The sequence below is a fragment of the Nothoprocta perdicaria genome, unplaced genomic scaffold (genome assembly GCF_003342845.1).
Source record: "Nothoprocta perdicaria isolate Ctin4 unplaced genomic scaffold, notPer1 scaffold_119, whole genome shotgun sequence".
Lineage (NCBI taxonomy): Eukaryota > Metazoa > Chordata > Aves > Tinamiformes > Tinamidae > Nothoprocta > Nothoprocta perdicaria.
The window spans coordinates 341,549-362,236 of record NW_020454305.1 but is presented as its reverse complement, the minus strand read 5'-3'; the positions used below and the strand labels follow the sequence as shown (position 1 = coordinate 362,236).

Here is a 20,688-nt window from a genome sequence, read left to right as displayed (position 1 = left end):
TTTTTTTTTTTTTTTTAAAATAAGGAAGACAGAGCAGGAGGTGAAATCAGTAAATCAGTGGAGAGAGAACTTAGAGATGAGTCTCTCCCTAATTAATTGCTCCATGGCCATAGTGTGAAACTTGGCAGTGTTGCCTGGGTGCAGCCCCCAGGGCAGCCAGAGGGAGAGGAAAAACCTCAGCCCTTCTGCATGGAATCGGGTGGCCAAAGACCTCTCCTTTTTGCATAATTAATCCCTGTGTCTTTTTGCTGAGTGAGCACGAAATGCTCCGCGTGTTTCTGTTGGGACGGGCACCGCCGAACCCCGGAGCCCCTCGAGGCCACCCCATGGAGCACCACAATGAGGGTCGCCCCTGTTCTCCATCGGGAACGGGATGCAGCAAAACGCTGCGAGCTCCATACTAGCCTGATCCTCTCTGCCCGCTCCTTTCCAAGCCCGTCCTACCCCACCCTGCACTGAGCTTTTCACCAACAGCAGATCTGAGGAAGGCTGAGAATCAGCTCCGCTTGCTCCTGTAAGTTACTCGCCAAACCCCTTTTTCCAGCACGCCCAGTTGACTGCAATCTTCAACCTAAATCTCATTTTCTTTGTTTAGATATGACATCAGGTTTCTGAACGATACTTCCTTCTAATTGTGTTCCTTACCTACACCTCAGCTCCTCCTCCTCCTCCTCCTTACATTTTTGGCCTGAACAGTTGGTCCACGCTGACCCTCTGCTTCCAAAAGCTCATCTCATCTTGGGTGCATTTCTCGGGCTTATTTCTAACTGCCACATTAGCCAACTTGAAAGGAGCTTCCTCTTTTTTTACGTAGTTCCCTTTTCTGAAGCTGAGCACAAATGTGTAAGGCTATTTTTAGCCTGTGCTGGAGAGAAAAAAATATATATAAATGGCAAAATATAAATGGCAATGAAGAAAATGAAAGAATGGCACAAGGTTCCTGCAGCCCCTAGGCTGCAGCTTTCTGCCAGGCCTTTCACTGCCCAGTTTCAGACAACTACTATTTTTATATTGCGATAATGGCTGGAGGCTCCAGGGTGATTCAGGCCCTGGTTGCACCAGCTACTGAGAAACACAAACAGATACTGCCCTGCCTTGGAGCAGATGTCGAATCCAGCCCTGTCTCCAACCTGACGTCTAATCCAGCTTCTTCTTCACTGACAAGTAACTGCTGCACCCGGCGCGGCTGCCGACGCGTCTGCGGGCGAGAGCCTTCCTCAAACAGGAGGCAAGTTTGCACATTATTTAATAACAGACCAATATACACGAATAGCTGTCAGGAGAAAGCATCCCGTGCTGAAACGGGCTTGAACTGATTTCTGTGAACTTGTCTCAGAGGCTTGGATGAATTAGATAGGAGCTTCCTATTCACACGAGCATGTTTTCCCCTTCAGTTCTGGTACCCTCGAAGAGAACATTACTTAGAATATGCAGGTGCCTCTAAGATGGGAGATTCCATCCGATTAAACATTGATACAGGAGGAGAATTATCCTTTTAGGAGCTTACTAACAGCACGCTGGCTCCCGCTGCCCACATGGGATCCTCACAGCTGACCGGCCGCGCGGAACTTGACATTTTATACTGCTCCAGTGTAGAAATGGGGCAGAATTACGGAACAATTATCGATAAGGATGCAACCGTGGCACCATAAAAGCCCCGTGGGTAAGACCAATCTAAGGAAAAAGAAATGAAAAAATAGCTTTTGTTTTGTTTTCTGGTTTTCTTTTTTTCCTTGTTTGCACAGTTGGAAATGTATTCCCTGCTGTTTCATATTTCCCATTCTGATTAAAAGTGTTGCCTATTGCATTATTCTTTTCAAGGCCTGGGTTTTTGAGGTGAAAGCATCATTAGAAACACAGAGGCAGGGCAGAGAAATGGGGCTGAATTGAAGAACTCCTTAACTACACAAGAAATAAAATGTGTTTTCCCAAATGATGCTTTGTACACGGCAGAAATTGCTTTTCCCCAAATTCAAGCCACAAACATATAACATAAGAACTTCAAAGACAAGCAAGACATTGATATTTTTAGCAGCAATCAGGTTTGGGTACAACAGCGGCTGTTAATCCTGGTTGGCACCCAAGGCGATGGGCTCTTCCTCTCAGAAGGCCTCTTAAAATCTTTCTGCCCTTCATTTTCTGCAGAGCCCTGGGGAACTCGCAGAAAGATACTGCATGTCTTAGGAGACAACTACATCATCCGAACACAACAGCAGGATCAGAGACCTCTTTCTGTTTTGTTAAACCTTGCACTTTCTGATCTAAAAGTGATTTTATTTTTTATTATAAAGCCTCAGATGTCTCCCTCTTACCCTACTGTCTGTGTTTCAGAGGCCAAGGAAGCAGGTGGGTTCTCTGCTAGCTTTGTTTCTGGCCTTTTCCTCAGTGACTGTGTCATTAGTTTGCTTTAAAATGTAAACAATCTAATTAGAGGATAATGGCAAAGGAAGATTAATACGTTGGACTGGAATAGGAAGTCAGCACTTCTCAAAGCTTTCTTCATAAGTCCACGAACTCCCTCCCATTCACTCCATCCTGTTTACACTGGGCATTCTGGAACAGTGGTGACCCACATAACCCTCATGTTTTTCTTTCTGGCTTCCAATTTGAGAAAAATAGGGCTCAGGTAGAACATTTCTTGACTTTTGATGTTCCTGCCAATTGCATCCAGGGTCCAGGCGCTGCCTACAGCTGTGCTGCTACCAACCCCTACCTTTTCCTAACATTGCGCTTTGGAAACTCTTATCAAGCTGAAATCCTTCCTTCCAAACTGAAAGGCAGCATTTTTCAGTCGGGTTTTTAAAATACGAACTTTCAGCAGACAAACAGGAAGTTAAAATAATCCATGAACTTTGCTTCTCTCCCGCCGGTCTCCTAAAGGCTGTTCTGCTTTTTGAAGAACATTTACTGGAATATTTCAACATCCCTTTATCTGCTGAAGTTTCTCTGTCTATAAATGGGTTTAAATACGCAGCATAACTCGTAATTTTACTGCTTCCTTCAGAGCACTGTGTGATTTTGTTCTTTGGTCAAATGTCCTTACAAGGAAAATGGCCAATTTGTTTGCATGTTGACATTTGTTTGAGGAAACACTCTGCTCTTAGTCCTGTAACTACAGGAAAACACAGTAGCATTGCTAAGGTTTACCTGTCACTGCAGAGCGCAGTGCTCCTGACTCTTCCCTGTGTACCCACCATGGGTTTGCTGTGTTTTTTGCCAACGTCCCAAGGCTTCCGTCTTGTGCCAAATCGAGCTCCTTTCGCCTTGTCAGTGCTCAGCACCTCTGCTCTTTTTCTCACGCAGGAACCTCTCACTGAACATGATCCTTCTCATGCCCAGCAGAGTCTCAGCCCAGGATTCAGAGCACTTAAGCAGCACTCAGATGCCACAAGCACCTTCCCAGGAAAGCGGAACAGTCCCTGGGCTGCTGGGAGAGGATCAGGAGGCTGCGCTGCTCGTGTTCAGCTCCACGTGTGTTCAGGAGCTGGGAAGCCCAGAGCCCAGGCTGCCCAGAGCTCCTCACCCAACTCTTCGCTGCCTCATCCGATGCCTTTGCCTGAAGGGACTTTGCTCCTTTCACTTGATCAACCAGTGCTGTAGGAGAAACAATTCTAGATTTATGGGGCAGATGGAGGGGACTTGGCTTTCAGAGCACTGACTTGTGTGGGTGACCGGTACTCCCTGGCACAGCAGCACCTGGTGCCTTTTATCCACTGATAAAAGCAGGCTGCAAAGGAAAGGGCACCACGTCCTTGTTGTGTGCCTTGCCCAGACACATTTCAGAAGAGGACAGCAGGTCTTGCTCCCTTCCCTGCACAGCCACCGCTCCGGGGACAAGCGGGGCCCCGGTTGCGAAGTGGCGTTTGCTGTGGGTGCCACGGGGCACCCAGACGTGGCACTGCCATCCTTGCAGTGGTGGCCACTGACAGATCTAGAGGAAACAGCCATAAACTGAAGCACCAGAAGTTCCACAGGAACTTAAGGAGAAAATTCTTAACAGTGAGTGTGACAGAGCCTGGAACAGGCTGCCCAGAGAGGTTGTGGAGTCTCCTTCTCTGGAGATCTTTAAAAACTGCCTGGATGCTGCCCTATGCCCCGTGCTCTGGGTGACCCTGCGTGAGCAGGGGGTTTGGACTAGATGATCTCTGGAGGTCCTTTCCAACCTCAAGCACTCAGCGATTCTATGATTCTATGAACGCCCTGAGAACGGGAGAGCTCGAGGTGAAACGTCCTGCCAGGAACCAGCTTTTCCTGCTATTTCGGGCATCCCTGCTCACACTGGGATTGCTCAAGAGCGCGGCCCTGATGGGCCTCGTGCTCCCCGTGCAGCAACTGGAAGCTGAAACTGCTCATTCGAGCTGTTGATTACACTTGAATTAGTCACTGCTCCGAGCATTACGAGCCCACGTCCTCCTGTTGGTCTAACTTTATGTCTGGTGGGCTGAGATAGTACTAAAAAAAAAAAAAGAAATCCTCCCTGTTCTAGGATATACTGCATTTCTAAATTTAGCATCATAAAGTAAAACTCCAGTGTCACATTTCTGCTATCAGAAAATAACCTGGAGCCCCTAATTCTTGTCCCAGACGGCAATAGACTTTCATCCAGCCTTGGTTATTTCCTGCCGCTGGAGAGAATCCGTTCCTCCTCAACTGCAGCTGCAAAATGCTCTTCTATAAAATAACCCTTCCTTGAATGCTTGTTTGTGCTTGGTTTTGCTTTCCCTGAGAAAATGTTTGGGAATGGTAGGGATATGAGCACTTACCTCCTTTAAACTCAGCTTCATAATCTCTGTGACATGGTTTATCACCAGCTCTTTCAGCTCTAACCAGGACAGCAATTCTTGCCCTTGCAAAAACTCCCCTTGAGTGAGCACACGGAGACCAAAGACACAAGAGACATATTAGAATTACAGGGAATAAATGCAGAAGGGGAAATCACAGAATCGCAGGATGGTTGAGGGTGGAAGGGACCTCTAGAGATCATCTAGTCCAACCCCCCTGCTCCAGCAGGGACACCCAGAGCACGGGGCACAGGGCGGCATCCAGGCAGGTTGGGAAGATCTCCAGAGAAGGAGACTCCACAGCCTCCCTGGGCAGCCTGTTCCAGGGCTCTGTCTCCCTCACTGCTAAGAATCTTTTCCGGAGGCCGTGGCAACTCCCGCAGGGAAAGCGTCTCCGAGGCCTCCCGCGGCACCGCACGCGTCTCCGGGCGTTGCCATGGAGACCTGCAGCGCGCCCGGCCACTGGGAGCGACGCTCGGAATTCCGGGGGGAGCCAAAGCAGGACAAAGAGCGGACACCCAAGCGAGAGCCAGGGGAATGATGTGCAGTCACTGCGCACACATTCGTGTGTGAAAGGCTCCTGAAAATACATACATAGAGAGCAGGGAGTCTGCAGGAAGGAAGTGCAAGCTGCGGATGCTGAACTCCAAAATGGGGTGGTCTAGCGGATAAGCCCAGGAATTTCTTTCCTTGTTTCTTGTGTCTCACTATTCAGCATCAGGTAAATCCTCAGTCTCTGCATTGCAAAGCTCTTAATTTGTGCAGTAAGGACAAGGGCAAAAAAAAGATAAAGATGTCTTCAAGTAACACGGTAGTGCAACAATATTCATCGGATGGTCAGAGCCTGACGCTTCTTGTGAAAAAAAATTAAGAGAAATATTTGAGCAATTCAAATTTTTACCAAGTGCTTCATGTGCTTCTGTTTGTCCTTATGGCAGCTATAGTCTCCTCCTGCATTCTCAGCAAAGGGCATTAGATTTGCCCAGACACAGCCAAGCGATGCACATTCGCAACGTGCTCTTGAGAAACCCACGGCAAGGTCCCTCCACCGCCAGCACATGGAAGCACAGGCTCCAGCACCGGCTGTAGCGGCCACACGCGCAGGAATCAGCCAGCAAGGAGACACCGAAACTCCCATGTGGCTTGTGCCAGACACGCCACAGTCCAGGAATAACGGAGCTGGGAGTCAATCAAAGCCCTGCCATCGGGCAGCATCCCTCGGCCAGAGCTTGTTATCAGGCGCTGCCAGGCATGTCTGTGCTGGGACCAGTTAAGCCCACACAGCTTCATATGCAGCCACTTGTGCTCAGCGGGGCCCTTCCCAAAACCACGCAGCATCGCTCTGGTTCCTGCCTGGATCTCTCACTAATGGCCCTCTCCACTATTAGCTTTCCATGTCCATACTTAAGTATGTTAGAAAAAGTTGCTCTCCCTTAAGTTAGCACCTATTTTTTCAATCAGTTCCCCTTCAGTTTTCCCCAAATCTTTCCGGCTTGCCATGGATGAAGCCCTGTCAGCAGCCTCGTCCTGTTCGCCGTTCACCACAACTCAGCACGTAGCCTTTTGCTCCGGACTGCAGGCACCTTCACCCTTGGACTAACTCCTTGTCTTATAGCCGTGCATCACACCAGGGCACCTCACCACGGAAGGCCCCTGCAGATGCGATGTTCGGAAAACTTGGGTTTCTTCAAAGTCTCATATTCACATTCCTTCAATACCTATTTGTGCTACAAACAGTAACAGTTTACAAAATACTAGTTTTCTAATATTTCTTAGGTTCAGTCCCTCTGCTAGCCTGGCTCTGCCCCGCAGGCATCCAATGAAGCCTCCGTGCTTCCTCAGCAGCCTGTTCCCTTCCCGGGTTTTCACTCAGCAGTAATTGCCGAGTGGAGGAGGAGCTGATGGAGAAATGCACCTCTCTGCAGTACTTACCTCCTCAGTTTTAGTCCTTTTTCTCCAGAAAGGTGCTAGCATCAGCCCTGAGCACTCCCTGGATTTTAAGATTTTCCCTCTGGGACAGGCAGAGGATCAAGCGCGGACATGGGGTGACCCCGTGGGTGCCCCCCACACTTCCCGTTGCGGAAGCTCCCGCCGTGAGGGACATGGCACCTGGCGCCACAAGTGGGACACAGGAAGCCGTGGGTGCCCCCCGGCCACGGCCGTGTGGGGAACTACCCCCTGCTCCATGTGGGGAACTACCCCCGTGCCACAGTCACAGCCAGCAGGGCCTCCGGGCGAGGAGGCCAGGGCCGCTGCTCCGGTGCCCCAGGCCTCCTGCTGTCATCTGTGGGCATCACAAACACCACTGGCCAAGCAGCAAACTGTGTGTGATGGACTGATTTTTATTTGTTGACCATAATTTGCCGCCGTTTCCTTAGTGCTCCTAGAACACTTTTTTTTGCCCATATATTTTTACTTTTCCTGAGATTTTCCAAGCTCTTGATGCCAGAGCCAGAGCACTGTAAATCTGGAACATAATCATTCCTGATTCCCTTTAACAATCTCTCACAGAATCACAGACTGGTTGAGGTTGGAAGAGACCTCTAGAGATCATCCAGTCCAACCCCCTTGCTCCAGCAGGGACACCCAGAGCACGGGGCACAGGGCGGCATCCAGGTGGGTTTTGAAGACCTCCAGAGAAGGAGACTCCACAGCCTCCCTGGGCAGCCTGTTCCAGGGCTCTGGCAGCCGCACAAGAAGGAAGTTCTTCCTCACATGCAGATGGAATTTCCCATGTTTCAACTTATACCCATTGCCCCTTGTCCTATCACCGGCCACCACCGAGAAGAGTTCGACCCCCTCCTCCCTACATTCCCCCTTCAGGTACTTATACATATTGATCAGATCCCCTCTCAACCTTCTCCAGAGAAAACCGGCCCGGCTCACTGAGACTCTCCTCATACGAGAGATGCTCCAGTCCCTTAATCATCTTTGTCTCTCTCCGCTGGACCCTCTTTAGAAGCTCCACGTCCTTCTTGTCCTGGGGAGCCCAGAACTCCACCAATACTCCAGGTGCGGCCTCTCCAGAGCTGAGGAGAGGGGCAGGATCACCTCCCTCAACCTACTGGCAACATCCTCCTGATGCAGCAAGGAGCCCATTGGCCTTCTTGGCCACAAGTTTTACTTCCTGCATGTATCAGTATTTCTGCTGTATTGCAGGTAAAGAACTTTAGCAAATTCCCTACAAAATCACTGATTGAGGGAGGCATAATATTATGGCTCTTATCCTCTTATACCTTGATGCCTTCAGGGAAGAGGTTTTATTTACCACGAATAAAGATGAAGGCTGACAGACAGCCTTCAAATCAATGCACAAGCCAGAAAATGTCTGATTATTCCCGCAAGCTGCATTTAACAGCTTAACTTAGTCTTTATTTAGGTATTATTTTGCATATTTAACCCATAATGAAAGCAAACTTGTCGTGAACAAAATCATTCAGTAATCTAATTTATCAAGACCACTCACACATTGACAGACAAGAATTTTAATAAAATTTGCACTTATGACATCCGTTTGAGCTAATTTATGTCTCTTAGATGCTTATGTGTTTTCCAGGACTGGTGAATGGGGAAAAGCAATTCCTGCAATTGCAAGCGCTTCTGAAAAACACAGCTCTATGCAGTAATGTATATCTGCTGAGAGAATACATTTAAAAGGCTCTATTCCCCTTACAGCAATAGCACGCACTATTCTACCCACTAATGTGTATGACTATTTTACAGAGACACTGCAAATCTTTAAAACACTGGATGAACTAACTATGCAGAGGTGGTCAGATTTTTACCTTTAGAAAGAACACTGTATGTATTAGATTAATGCCAGAGACAACAAATGAAGTCCAACTCTGGTAACCAAGTTGGCAGAAAGAGACTAAAAGCATTTTTGCAGAGACACTCGCATTTAAGCCATGTGTCACAGCACACCGAAAGTGCCGCCTCCCTTCTCTGTCCTTTTCCTCCCTGGTTATCCAGGTGCCACGGTCCCAGGCAAGGCTGCTGTCGGCTGCTGGGTTGTGTCAAGGAGAAGACCACCCCATGCCTCAGCTGGGGCACCGCTGCTCCCCGACAAGGTCAGCATCTCAGTTCTGCCTAGTGAATCAGGGAGCAGCTCGTCCCTCTCCATCCCTTGTCCTGTTGTTCAGTTCTAAGAAAGATCTGGGTAACATTTCTAGCAAGAAAATGGTACATTTGATTCTTTGTCTAACATCTGGTACCGATACCTAGTTCATCCCTACAGAGGGGCTCCTCAGCATTCCTGGCTCTCAGAGAGAGTTCTCTGCTCTGGGCCGCTCCTGGCCTGCAAGGGATGGCTTGAACACACCGTGTGCTGCTCCAGCAGGAACTAACCATCTCCCAGGTCCTGGCCAGGTTCTCCTCAGCAATCTGATCAGACGTGAGGTTTGCTTACGGCCATGCTTATGCTGCCCACGCAAGAAAGCAGCTCGGGGGGATGGAGGATCAGGCCACCCTGTTCGGTGACAGCATGGACGGGTACCCCACAAAGTGACGGTGCAAACATGCCCTGACACCACTCAAGCTGCACAACTTGCGAGGTGTCCTAGAATGAGAGAAAGAAATGTTCCTCACCCTGTCAGAGAAAAACGACGTACAAGCTGCTGGGTGAGGATCTTATCTCTGCCTATTCTTCTTTCATGAGAATAAATGGCCACTTTTGTATAGTGTGACTTTACGCAGGGTATCACATTTGCTTACAATAATACATTGGCCTATTCAATATTGCTTAAGTCATGCAAAACAGATGTATGGGGCATGTTTTCCTTTCTTAGGCTATTGGTTTCCATCCTCAGTCTGCATCACTTACTTGTTCTTTTCCTCCTGGTCCTATGCAAACTTCAAGTAACTCTTTTCAAATAACAATTTCTCCCAGTGTAACTTGGCCCCGCAGCTGTAAAAGCTTCACTTGCATAAAGCTGTCCTCATATTTATATCCTTTGCCATAGGTAATTCTGCAAGGAGCTCCTCCGGGCAGCATCTGCAATCATGCAAACAGGTAGGATGTTCCCATGTTGCACAGGTCAAGAAGGAACCATCCATATCCTGCAAAGCAAATCCAGGACAGCACCTCAAATATTTACACATCAAATAACATCCATATCTTGCAGCCAGGACCACTATAAACAAATGCTACCCAATGCATCTTTGAAGAAATAAACCAAAGTGCTTATGCCTGGATGGCCCGATGTGAAGGGCATGGAAATCTGGGAATGGGGAATGGAGTGAATCAGCATAGCCCTCGGTTACCGACCACACACATCTTCCCTTCTTCCAAGCACTACCACACTGGAAGTGTGCCTTGTAACAAGATCTCCTTGGCTTTGAGTCCATGCAGATCTCTGCTCTGTTGTTCCATCTCYAGATGGAACTGAAGCCATTGTGGAGCAGACAGCTGACAAACCTGGGTATTTCCTCCTGGATAGAACAAGATAGCTTTGCTTTCAGAAGACACTGGCTGTAGGAAGTCTCAAGGACTTAAGGAACCTGCTCCACCAACCCTGACACCAACTCTGCTCCATATTTCTGCTCATTATAATGGAAACCTCATCAGCTAGCTGAGGAACTGGGATTCAACCACCACTAAATGTACTTGTATCACAGACAAGGAACAGGGTTTACTGCTTTCACTTCACCTATTTCTTCCCTTTAGATGAAGTTCTTGCAAGTTAGGCTGCAGCTCTCTGCTCTGCTTTCAAGCAGACAAAAGTGCTGCTGATACCATGGGTCATCTTTAAAATATTGTGGTCTTTTCCACCCAGCACAGCTAAGGAGGAATAGCCAGGGAAGGGCAAAATAGCAGTGCCATCTGATGGAGACTTCTTGGATGGGAAGTACAAGCAGAGGATGCTGGAAGCAGCTTTCTGACCGCAGCCACAGGCTCCTCAGCATCTCAGGACCCCTCGGATACGCAGAAGAAGGATCATAGCACAAACCACATCTGAGGTGCAGAAAAGAGGCATCATAAGACGAGGTGGCAGAGTATGAATCCCCATCACATTGCCCATAAGAGAAACCATGGTCTGTGAAGTCATCACTTCCATGCGGAAAACAAAAATCTCTAGAGATAAACAGAGCTCTCTGAAAAATAAACAGAGAGAGTCCTCAAAGCTGCGTGTGCCTCCTGCCCCTCCACATAAGCAGCATCATCCTTTCCTCCGAAATAACACCGAGCTCTAAAGCTCCTTTTCTGAAAACAACCGTTCAGACTTGTGGAGGATCGGGGCAGGCCCCTTCAGTTGTCTGGAAATTTCCAGGCATGTTTTAAAGAAACTACTAGCTTTGTGTAAACACTAGAGCTACATTGTTTCGCAAGCTTAGAAGTTCCCAGAAACTCATTTAATTCAATTTATTTAACTAGTCACAAATTAAACCAATGCCATTTTCAGCAAAGCTAGGAGAGGTAAACAAAAGTATATTTTGTCTGTCCTGGAAGACTTCTGTTTATTAAGTCATTAACTTCATGACAATATGAAATTTGATACCTAAAATCATACACACGTATATATATATATACATATATTTTTTAACTTCCTGAAGCTACTTTATGACACTGTGCTTGACTAAATTAAAAGCTGCAGTAACAAAACACTACATTATTGTCTGGATGGTCAAAAGAATAGACATTTTTAAATATACTCTTTTGTATGTATTCTATTAAATGAATTTAAAAAAGGTCGAGACGTGCCTTGAATTTAGCCTTTAATAATTAGCAAACAGACACGTATTTAATTCTTACTTTTAGCCCTGTTAAATCCTTTAATTAAATATAACATTAATTGAACTAAAGATTATTAAATGTATTAGTTGAGAAATAATACCTGTTCAAAAGCATTCAAGTAGAGTAGAAAACAAAACAAGAACATCATAGAACAGGTTTTATAAATAGACCCATATAAACGGCATTAAAAAAGCAACACCTTGAGAGCACAGAGCACTTTACTCATGTTTGTTAGCACAAGGTAATAGCAAAGGCTTAGAGCAGTGGAGGTGGTGTATTCCAGACAATCAACACTAATGTGAATTGTTGCCATTTAAGCAAAGCAACATATAAAACACATGTGAACATATGCTCATATAACAATTGCTTAAAACAACATCATAATCATAAAATAAAAACACGATGGAAGTGCAGGAACAGCGTAGCAATCCCCCTGCACGTTGCACTTAGACGGGCGGGCAGGGATGGTACCGCAGCTCTTCTGCAGCGAGGGCACTGCTGTACCAGACCCACTGCTGTACCAGGCCCACCGCTGCACCAGACCCACAGCTGCACCAGACCCACACATGAGCAGCAGCAGGAAGGTTTGGCACGGGCTTTGCAAGGCCACAGTCCTGCTCTGAGAGCCATGGACCAAGAACCCCAAGCAGGGGCAGCCCTGCCCTGTGGCACCACACAAAGCTCCAGAAGCCCGTGGGTCTGCAGACAAGGTCCTCGAGGGACCAGGGCCTCCTAAAATCCCTCCTTCATCAGTAACTGCAGAGGCACCACAAGGACAATGTCCGGATACTCCCCCACACCAACAAGCTGACAACAGCACCTGTATCACGGGCAAGACTCTATTCACCCTGCTATCATTAACTCATTAAAGAAAAAAAGCAGGTTAGGTGTGCTGGGGGTGTCGCTTCATCAGACACCAGGAGGCTCATGGAGGCCTTGCTTGGGCCAGGAGTCAAGGCCCGTGCTACAGCTCCCACATGGCCTGCGAGTGACACCACGAACGGCCCTTGCAGCCTGGAGGCTGCGCCGGCACCCGCTCTGCAGCGCTTCCCCAAGCCTCTCTAACTCCACATTGCGCTTCTATTTCCCAACGGGGACATAATTCTCAACTTCAGTTGCCAAGAGACAACCAGAAACCAAGCGCCAATGTTGTCACTTGTGCGTCCTCGGAATGGGCCCCATAACCTGCTTGTTGCACGAGACGCTGCGGGCTGCGGACACTTGTCACCGGTGACTGACGCCTGGCACTGCAGCCCTCGGCTCTCCCTTCCTGCCGTGCGCCGTGAGGAGGGAGACAGCGTGGACGGCGGCCAAGCAGATGTATTTGCCACTATTTACAGAAGAAAGGGAAATGCAGCTTCTGCCGGAACCTTCTTTCTCGGTGGATCTCCTTCCCTTCCCCACAAAATTGGAGACAACCTGAAAACTCAGGCTTTAGTAGTGCAAAGGGCCACTATGAAACCCTTGTTCTACTGCACCCAGCTTTTCTGTCCAATTGCACTAGGATTGGGCAAACTGCTTTTTTCTGCTTTCTCTTCATCTCCACAGGCTGCGGCAAGGTCTGCCAAAAATAACCGCGTTTTAATTTTCCTTCACAATTCCCTTGAAGGGGTCTGCACTGTTTTAATGCTGCCGTGCCACATACCCTTTTAATTCCAGCCTGCGCGTTTTAACATTTCAAACACACGGTTATTTATACACGAAGCGCCACCAGGGCTTTGCTGAGGTAAAAGTGGTTTGGAGGGACGGGGCTGGGGGCGAAGGAGGGAGCGTGAGTCACCGCCTCCTGGTTTTAATCCTTCGTTCTCCCCTGCTTTGGGCTTTGCTGTCAGCGGCAGCGCTCGCTCCCCTCGAGCAGGGCCGGGGCGGCGAACGAGGCCGCTGAGTTGGCAGCGTGGGTCATGGCGGCTGCCGTGCGGCCTGCGCCGGCGCCTCGGGGAGCACAGGCCCTGCTTCCACCCCGGCCCTCCCAGCTCCACGCAGGGCCCTCCGTCAGAAGCCGCTGGCTGCAGTTTCATCCTTCCCACCTGCTCCTAACGAGCGAGAAGGGGCTGGAGGGAAGCGCGGCCCCTCGCTGAGGCTGGCGCCCGTGTTGTCAGGCTGAGCGAGCACACGGGTGACGCCGACGTCCGCCAGGGACAACAGCCCGCAGGTGGAAACCAGCCCTGCGCTGAGGAGAACACCGCCGGCAACTCGCTGCTCTGCGCTGAGGGGGACGCCGTGGTTGTTCAAAATCCCCCCTCTGCTCTCTGGTCACTGCCCAGCAGCTTGGCAAGAGCTCGTCCTCCAGCCCAGTTACACCGCTCTGCCCACGGCACAGTGAAAAGGGAAGGAGTCGTGAATACAATAACAAGGGAACTTTTTCTTTTTAATGAAAGAAGCAGCAGGAGGTAGAAATATTATCTGCAAACACAGGAATTTCTCTTACCACTTCAGGCACCCTCCTCTCTCTGTCTCTGAGGACTCGACAGTCTTCCTATGGGAATGCTGGCAAACCCCTCCAGAGGCCAGGCCTGTCTACCTCATACATCTTAGCAGCTGAGAAGCTGCCTTTTGCCTTAAGGTACAGGAGTGCAGTGCAGCACCTAACCCCCAGCTTGGGAAGCAACAACACACAACCTTCCAGCCCCAGATTTCTTTTGGGTGCTCATGTTTGAAAAAAGCCCAGATTCAGGGCCTTAAGCGCAGGTGTGTCAGGTGCAGCTACCACGTCTGTGCATTGATATCAGAGTATTTGCATTGAAGGTTGAAAAGAGTGCATGGCTCCGAGTGCAATCTAGGGCAGCTAAGAACACGCAGAACCTCTGACAATCAGACTGGCTGTTTAGATAACTTAACTAGGCAGTAACTTTGGAAATGCTGATGTTAGCTGCTATTTCAGCTTCCTGGGCTATAAATGGATATAATTTTTACTTACCTGGCAGGTGTGCCATGGGAATTTGCTAATATTGACACTTTGATCTCTAAAATGCTTTGCCAAGTATTAATTAGGGAAGGATCATTTTGTCTTTAAAGTAGCTAATATTTTGAAGCTGAATTCATTTTTATCCCTCTCCTAAAATGGCAAAGAATCTACTGTTTGCTTTTCTATGTATTTCCCAGGAGATTATTTTGGAGCAATATGAGAGAGAAAGACATGCAGATAGATCTATGTTTCAAGCGGGAAGAATGGAAACCTCAGGACAAAAAGTCTGTGTGAGTGGCACTGTAAGAACCCTTCCCAGAGGCATCTCCTGTGGATCCTGCAGTTTAATCTCTGGACTTAGGTCAAATGTTACTGAGTACAGGGAGAGGGGGCCTTACCCCAACTCTGTTATAATTCACCTATTGATATTTCGTACAAAGCGGATCTCAAGACACACATGGTAAGTTCCTAGTGCATTGCAGTCATCCAGGTACTGTAGCTACCTGTAAAATATGGTTTAATATTGTCACATATGTGCATATGTGCAAAGTTCATTACAGTGTCATCCGTAATTAGTGACATAAAATGCTCAAAGCTGCTGCTTTGTCTAAAAAAAAAAAAAAAAAAAAAAAAAAAAAACAAAAAAAAAAAAAAAAAAAAAAAAAAGAAGAGAGAAAAAGAAAAGTCTGCTGAAGTGCCCCCAGGGGAGGATGGGGAGCCAAGGCTCCTCCGTGGGGCTTTCACTGCAGCCTCTCCCAGCTCCTCTGTGCCTGACAGCAGAGTCAGGAATTTGGCCGTGGTCTTTATGGGCTTTCTGTGGCGACGGCGTGAGAGCACAGGCTCTGTGAGCATACATAGATATACCCAGATTAGCAAGAAATGCAAGATCTTACTTGATTCATGCATGGGAAAGGGGCAGCAGGGTCTCCAAAGGAGCCGCTCTGTCCGCAGGATTGGTCACTATGTGGGTCTCTGGTGCTCCCACCCATAGGATGCAGAAGATGCCCAGCAAACATCACCCCAAATGTCACATCCATAACTGCAGCGGCAGGAACCCGTGCTAGGGATCAGCACATGGATCCTACAGGCAGCTCCAGGCGCTCAGTGTGGTTCATGTTCATGCAAAGTTGGCAACTTTAAAGAATTTAAGAACATACTGATAAGAATGCACTAATATTTCTGTAGCGTTGCCAAGCTCAATTCTAAAAGTACAAAAATACTGAAGTTCTTATGCAAATCCTTTATGATAGAGCCCATGATGAGTGACTGTTTTTTTTTTCATAGCTCCCCTGCTTCATTTCATGTCCAGCATAGACATTACTTAATGAACTAGCAACTCTTCAATATTTATTTTTCTCCTCATTATTCAGCGTGTGGCTCTGTGCCTTATTTACCACACGATCCAGAGGCTGCTGAGAATTATTTATAGTGTTCATGATATAGGAGACAAGCTCTTATAAACAACAATTAATTTTACAATCCCCAGCTGAATCCCAAAACGAAGGCGGACAATTTGGGGACGGTCACTGCTTTAGAGCAGACACTTTATTAACCTGAAAGTCTCCAAAGCCCCTCTGATAGCTCCTGCAGAGCTATCCAGAGATGGCATGTGCCTGACAAGCAGGGCACATGCCATCATGTGCTCCTCACCCTTCAAAAGCGGTGTCGGAAGCGAGTTATTTATGGTGCTGGTGCACACGTTTTACATAATCACTCCCGTCGCGAACAGCGAACAAAAACCTCCCTGCTACATTAAGAACCTGTTCCGGGAATCTCAGATTACAAGAGGGACAGCAAGAACCTAATTTTGGTATCTAATGAGGGCTGGGTGTTCTTCTCCTCTCCCGTGCACTCGGCTGCCTTGACGGTACCTGCTCTTACTTCCCTCGGGCACACGCTCCTCTCCCTTTAATCACATTCACTGCCTCAGAATTATTACAATACATCCCCAGCATAACGCAATACCATTATCAGCTTAACAGCCCCGCCAGTTCCTTCCACATTTTTTCCCAGCCTTTCCCTGATACACAGGAGTTTTTGTTTTTAATTTTCGTGCTCTCTCTCCATCCTCTCTCTCTCTTCACCAGCTGAGAAAACACAGCCAAGCAGCATTTCACGGCATCCAGTATCCCAACTTCCGTTATCAGCTCTAAGAAAGCTCCGTCTGGACGTTCATGGAAAAGAACAGGAAAGAGGAGATTTCTGCAAGTTTATTCTACCTTTGAGCCCAAGTGCCACTACTAGCTACCCTATCAAACATACAGCATATGCCAGGCCCAACAAGGTGGTTACAAGAAGGTATCTTCTCCTCTTCTAATATATTTGCTAACTTGGAGTTACTCCAAAAACACAGCCAATGTGAAGCCAACTAGTTTTTGATAAATCATCCCAAGTTTAGAAGAATCAATCTCTAATTTTAATGCCTGATAGTTGCAGGAGACTGACTAGAAAGCCAGACCTCAGTCTACAGATCCACAGTTCACACATCAGAAAAAAAAAAGTCCATCTTCTGGAGGTCATTTTCTTTTTAATATCAACGATAAAGTGTAGTAATCACACGTTGTCAGCAGTCCACTACTGCTGAACTTCCTGAAATACAGCTCTATTTACTGAACATTCATGTATTTTGTTTTCACATAAATATGTGAAATGAGCCTTTAACTGGCCAGTTATTTTTATAATTCAAGTCATACCCAAATGTATCTCTTTGCCAGTTACTCACAAAACCAGCCAAACCAGACCCAAACATTCAGCTTATTTTGTAAATCTGAGGCAACTGAAGTACCTTTTCACAAATGCCCCAGAAAAACCTGTTAAAGTCTGAGTTGGTGAGAATGATGTGAAAGCAGTGCAGAAAATTAATTTCCATGTACAAACTCATCACATACAGAAGGAACCGATCACGAGGTACCACTGGCCAAAACAAGGTCACTCTGGAGATCTACTTCTAGATATTCCAGGGCAACTAAAACGATTATTTCCAGTAACTGTTTTGAAAGGGCCTTTTTTTTACAACAGCCACTGGAAGGTTTTAAAGATTTGATTTTATATCTTACAAGTTGATATCCTGGGTCAGACACCAGTAAAGCGCTATGCGGAGAGCTAATGCACAGAACAGTCTGTAAATCTTGAGCTTATGTACAATGTTGTCAAATCTCAGGACCTTCATTTCAGAAGATCTAGTATCAGTAGACACAACTATATATAAAGCAGACAGCATTTTCTAATGTTCCTGTTGTGGCTCCTGTGTCTGCTCTTTTGGTTGGTAAGTGATTTTTAAGGGCAAGTTTACAAAAGCCCAAAGCCTAAAGTTAAAACTGCTCCTGTGTGTTACATACTTAAAGCAGGATCAACATCTTATTTGTCCTCTAAGTTATGATGATTTAGGTACTTTATGCAGCATTTGGAAAGACTTAGTGGGCTGCTTCCAGACTCATCAGACAGACTCTGGGAAAGGGAAGGTGGGACCGTGGGAAAAATGTAGCCAGAAAATAATACTGAAGCAAATCTGTGGCAGCCACAAGTTCATGGCTATCACTGCACTGCAACCTGGAGCCACTTGAAGCCTCCAAGGGTAAAATACAGGGCTGTGATTTGCTGAGATACGTGTCTGCTCCGCACACAAATACATATGTACACATACACATAGGCACACACTTTGTTAAGGAGCCCACATTATGAAATAGAGCTGGAGAAAGCAATTACTTTAAGAAAAATAAGAGAGTATTCACTGACAAAGTAATAGTTTCAAAAGGGTCTAAAGAATGAACCAAAGCTCTTATTGTTAGAGAACTATTGACTCCAGGTCGAAAAACTGACCTCAAGTGAGCAATGATGCACTTAGCCGGGAACTTTCAGACACGGTATTTCATTCTGAATTGAATTGCCAATCCACAGCGCAATCTTTTTCCACTATAAACTCACATCTTCTGGGCAAGCATACAGAAAAGTACTATATATTGTCTGCTTTATTCCAAGTAAGACTAAGTCCTTTTGGAAAGAGAAAATATGTCTGTGTTACAGGATTTAAAGGCCCCCGTGGGTGCTTATTCAGAAGATTGCTGGGGGTGTTTTTATTTTTTCTTGCCTTTTTTTTTAGAGCACTAAGTAACAACTTCATATTGCCATTTTTTCCACAAACAGTTCAGAAGCTTGCAAATAATTTGCAGCACGTGTCCCTGCTAATAGGTATGTATAGCATACAGACTCGTATTTAGAAATATTTCAGAGAACCTCATATACACAGTGCTCTGATCCAGCATTCCTGTCATACTGAAAGTACTATGATTAGTGGCATTTTAGGTGACTTGGTCTTCAGTTTAGCATAGTCTGTAAAATCACCAAACAATGTCAGTGGTTTGCAAACATAAATAACTGAGTCGCATGCAATGAAATACTCACATTCACGTTTCTACTAAGTCTTCTTCACTGCAGTCAAATTATTTTCCGGAACGGTGCTTAATCTTCTTTTTTTCTGACTCGCTAAATAAAAGAAGACAGTCATTACAAATATATCCATAAACATTAACTACACTCAATCACCCCAAATTTATGAACTTTAAAATACTGATTTAGGATGGTCTATTATGTTCCATAAATCTATAATTTGGTTTATGTACAGCCAATTTGATTTCATTTTACACACAACTTTAGCACACCATAACTTCCAATCCTGAGGCGAAATGGAGCAATTTTCTGAATTTCAGCAGTTGCTCAGATAATAAATCAGATGGACGGCTGCTCGCAGATGTACAGCTAATTACCACAGAACTGAGAGCTCAACTGATGCAGGAGCAGGAAGAAGGCTTTGCATTCGGGGTGGGCATTGCATGACCTGGCACTCTTGTAGCCAGGGCTCCAGCACTCCCTCTCAAGGGCAGTACTCGGTGCCTCCCACGATCAAACATCTAAGCGTGGAGGAGAAACGGTGCCCGTCCCTCCAGGGAAGGATCACGCACTATTTGATGCCACACTGCATTGCTGCATGCGCCTCCCCGCGATACAGCACAATACTGGAGTAAGCTGTTCAACTTGACTATGAAGATGACAACTGTCCTCAAAAAAACACCCTTATCAACACATGCAGTGACTGCTGAACGCCCCAACCTGCTTCTTGCACACAGGTATTTATCAGCGGCCTGTTTAGTAGAGCATGCCATGCCCGCTCCGTTTGCAGCTAATACACCCACTGCAAGGCCATGAAATGACAGCTCCCAGGGCAGAGTGAGTGGAACATGTAGGACCCCCCACCATCTCATCTCCACAAAAGCTCCCAGCTGGACCTGACTCTGGGACTTGCCTAAGGCTGGCTCTGCAGGGAGGGAAGAAATCAGCATCAGCAGCATTTTTATTTCCCCATCGTGTTCCTAGAGGGCTGCCCAGTATTAAAGCATGTTTATGTCGTTAATGTTCAATGGGGCGTAAGTTCTTGTTTGCATTTCCCCTATCTAGTTGCTGTGGTAACACATTCTTTAGGAGTATGTACATTCATCTCTTCCTGCAATCTCCTGACACTACGAATTGCTCAGCACCACATAACATACCAGGGAGCCTTCCTGGCCAAGGGAGGAGAGGATCTGCAAGCCCAGCACATCCAGGAAAATGAAACGGAGAAGTAAAGGGAAGCAGCAGGGAGGTGGAAGACCATGACATTGTCAACAGCAGCCGAGGAGGAAGGAGGTGGAAGTAGTCAGCAAAACTGGATTCATCCTGCTGAGTTCACTTAATACTTCTACATTGTCTCTCTCTTTAGAATCTTACTGCAAACTTTAACAAATTTATATTTAGCATTTCTTACATAGTTGGTTAACACTTCAGCTTCACAGATGCAACAACTGAAGAGCCTGGAAACTAGTATTTTTTAAAGCCTGGAAAAAAGACTCAAATCTATGAGCTTTGGCTATTGTGGTCAGCCAGTTTTACCCTCAGCGATGAAATATGTGCCCTGTTGACAACACTGCAAACACGTTTATTAGGAAAAATGCTTCAACCACAACGGAGGATTTGGCAGAGGACAAGCAGGCTGCTTAGGGGACAGCTCTTCATGAGGGTACACATGGGCACCCCGGCATTTCAGCCCATAGTCGGTAGCAAGCAGTGCCAGAGAATGATGCCACCACACGGGACTTGATTTTCTGTGCTGTAACGTAGGAGGTCTCTTTCATAAGAGGCTTGGGATACGAGCCAGAAATCTCAGTCAGTGTCTCCGGATTTATTCAAACTGAGTCATCATATTTTCCAGGTTTCTCTGCTCTGGGATGGCACGCTGT

At 46.8% G+C, this 20,688-nt stretch overlaps 1 protein-coding gene across 1 annotated transcript in view; it reads right to left on the bottom strand.

Moving 5' to 3' along the window:
* PLXNB2 (plexin B2) overlaps positions 1 to 18,908 on the bottom strand; it is a 111,343-nt gene extending 92,435 nt beyond the window's left edge. The window contains exon 1 of the mRNA XM_026053801.1: positions 18,821 to 18,908. Coding sequence (XP_025909586.1) covers positions 18,821 to 18,822 — 2 coding nt within the window. The 5' untranslated portion in view covers positions 18,823 to 18,908. The remainder of the gene's footprint in view (positions 1 to 18,820) is intronic.
* Between the last annotated feature and the right edge of the window lie 1,780 nt (positions 18,909 to 20,688).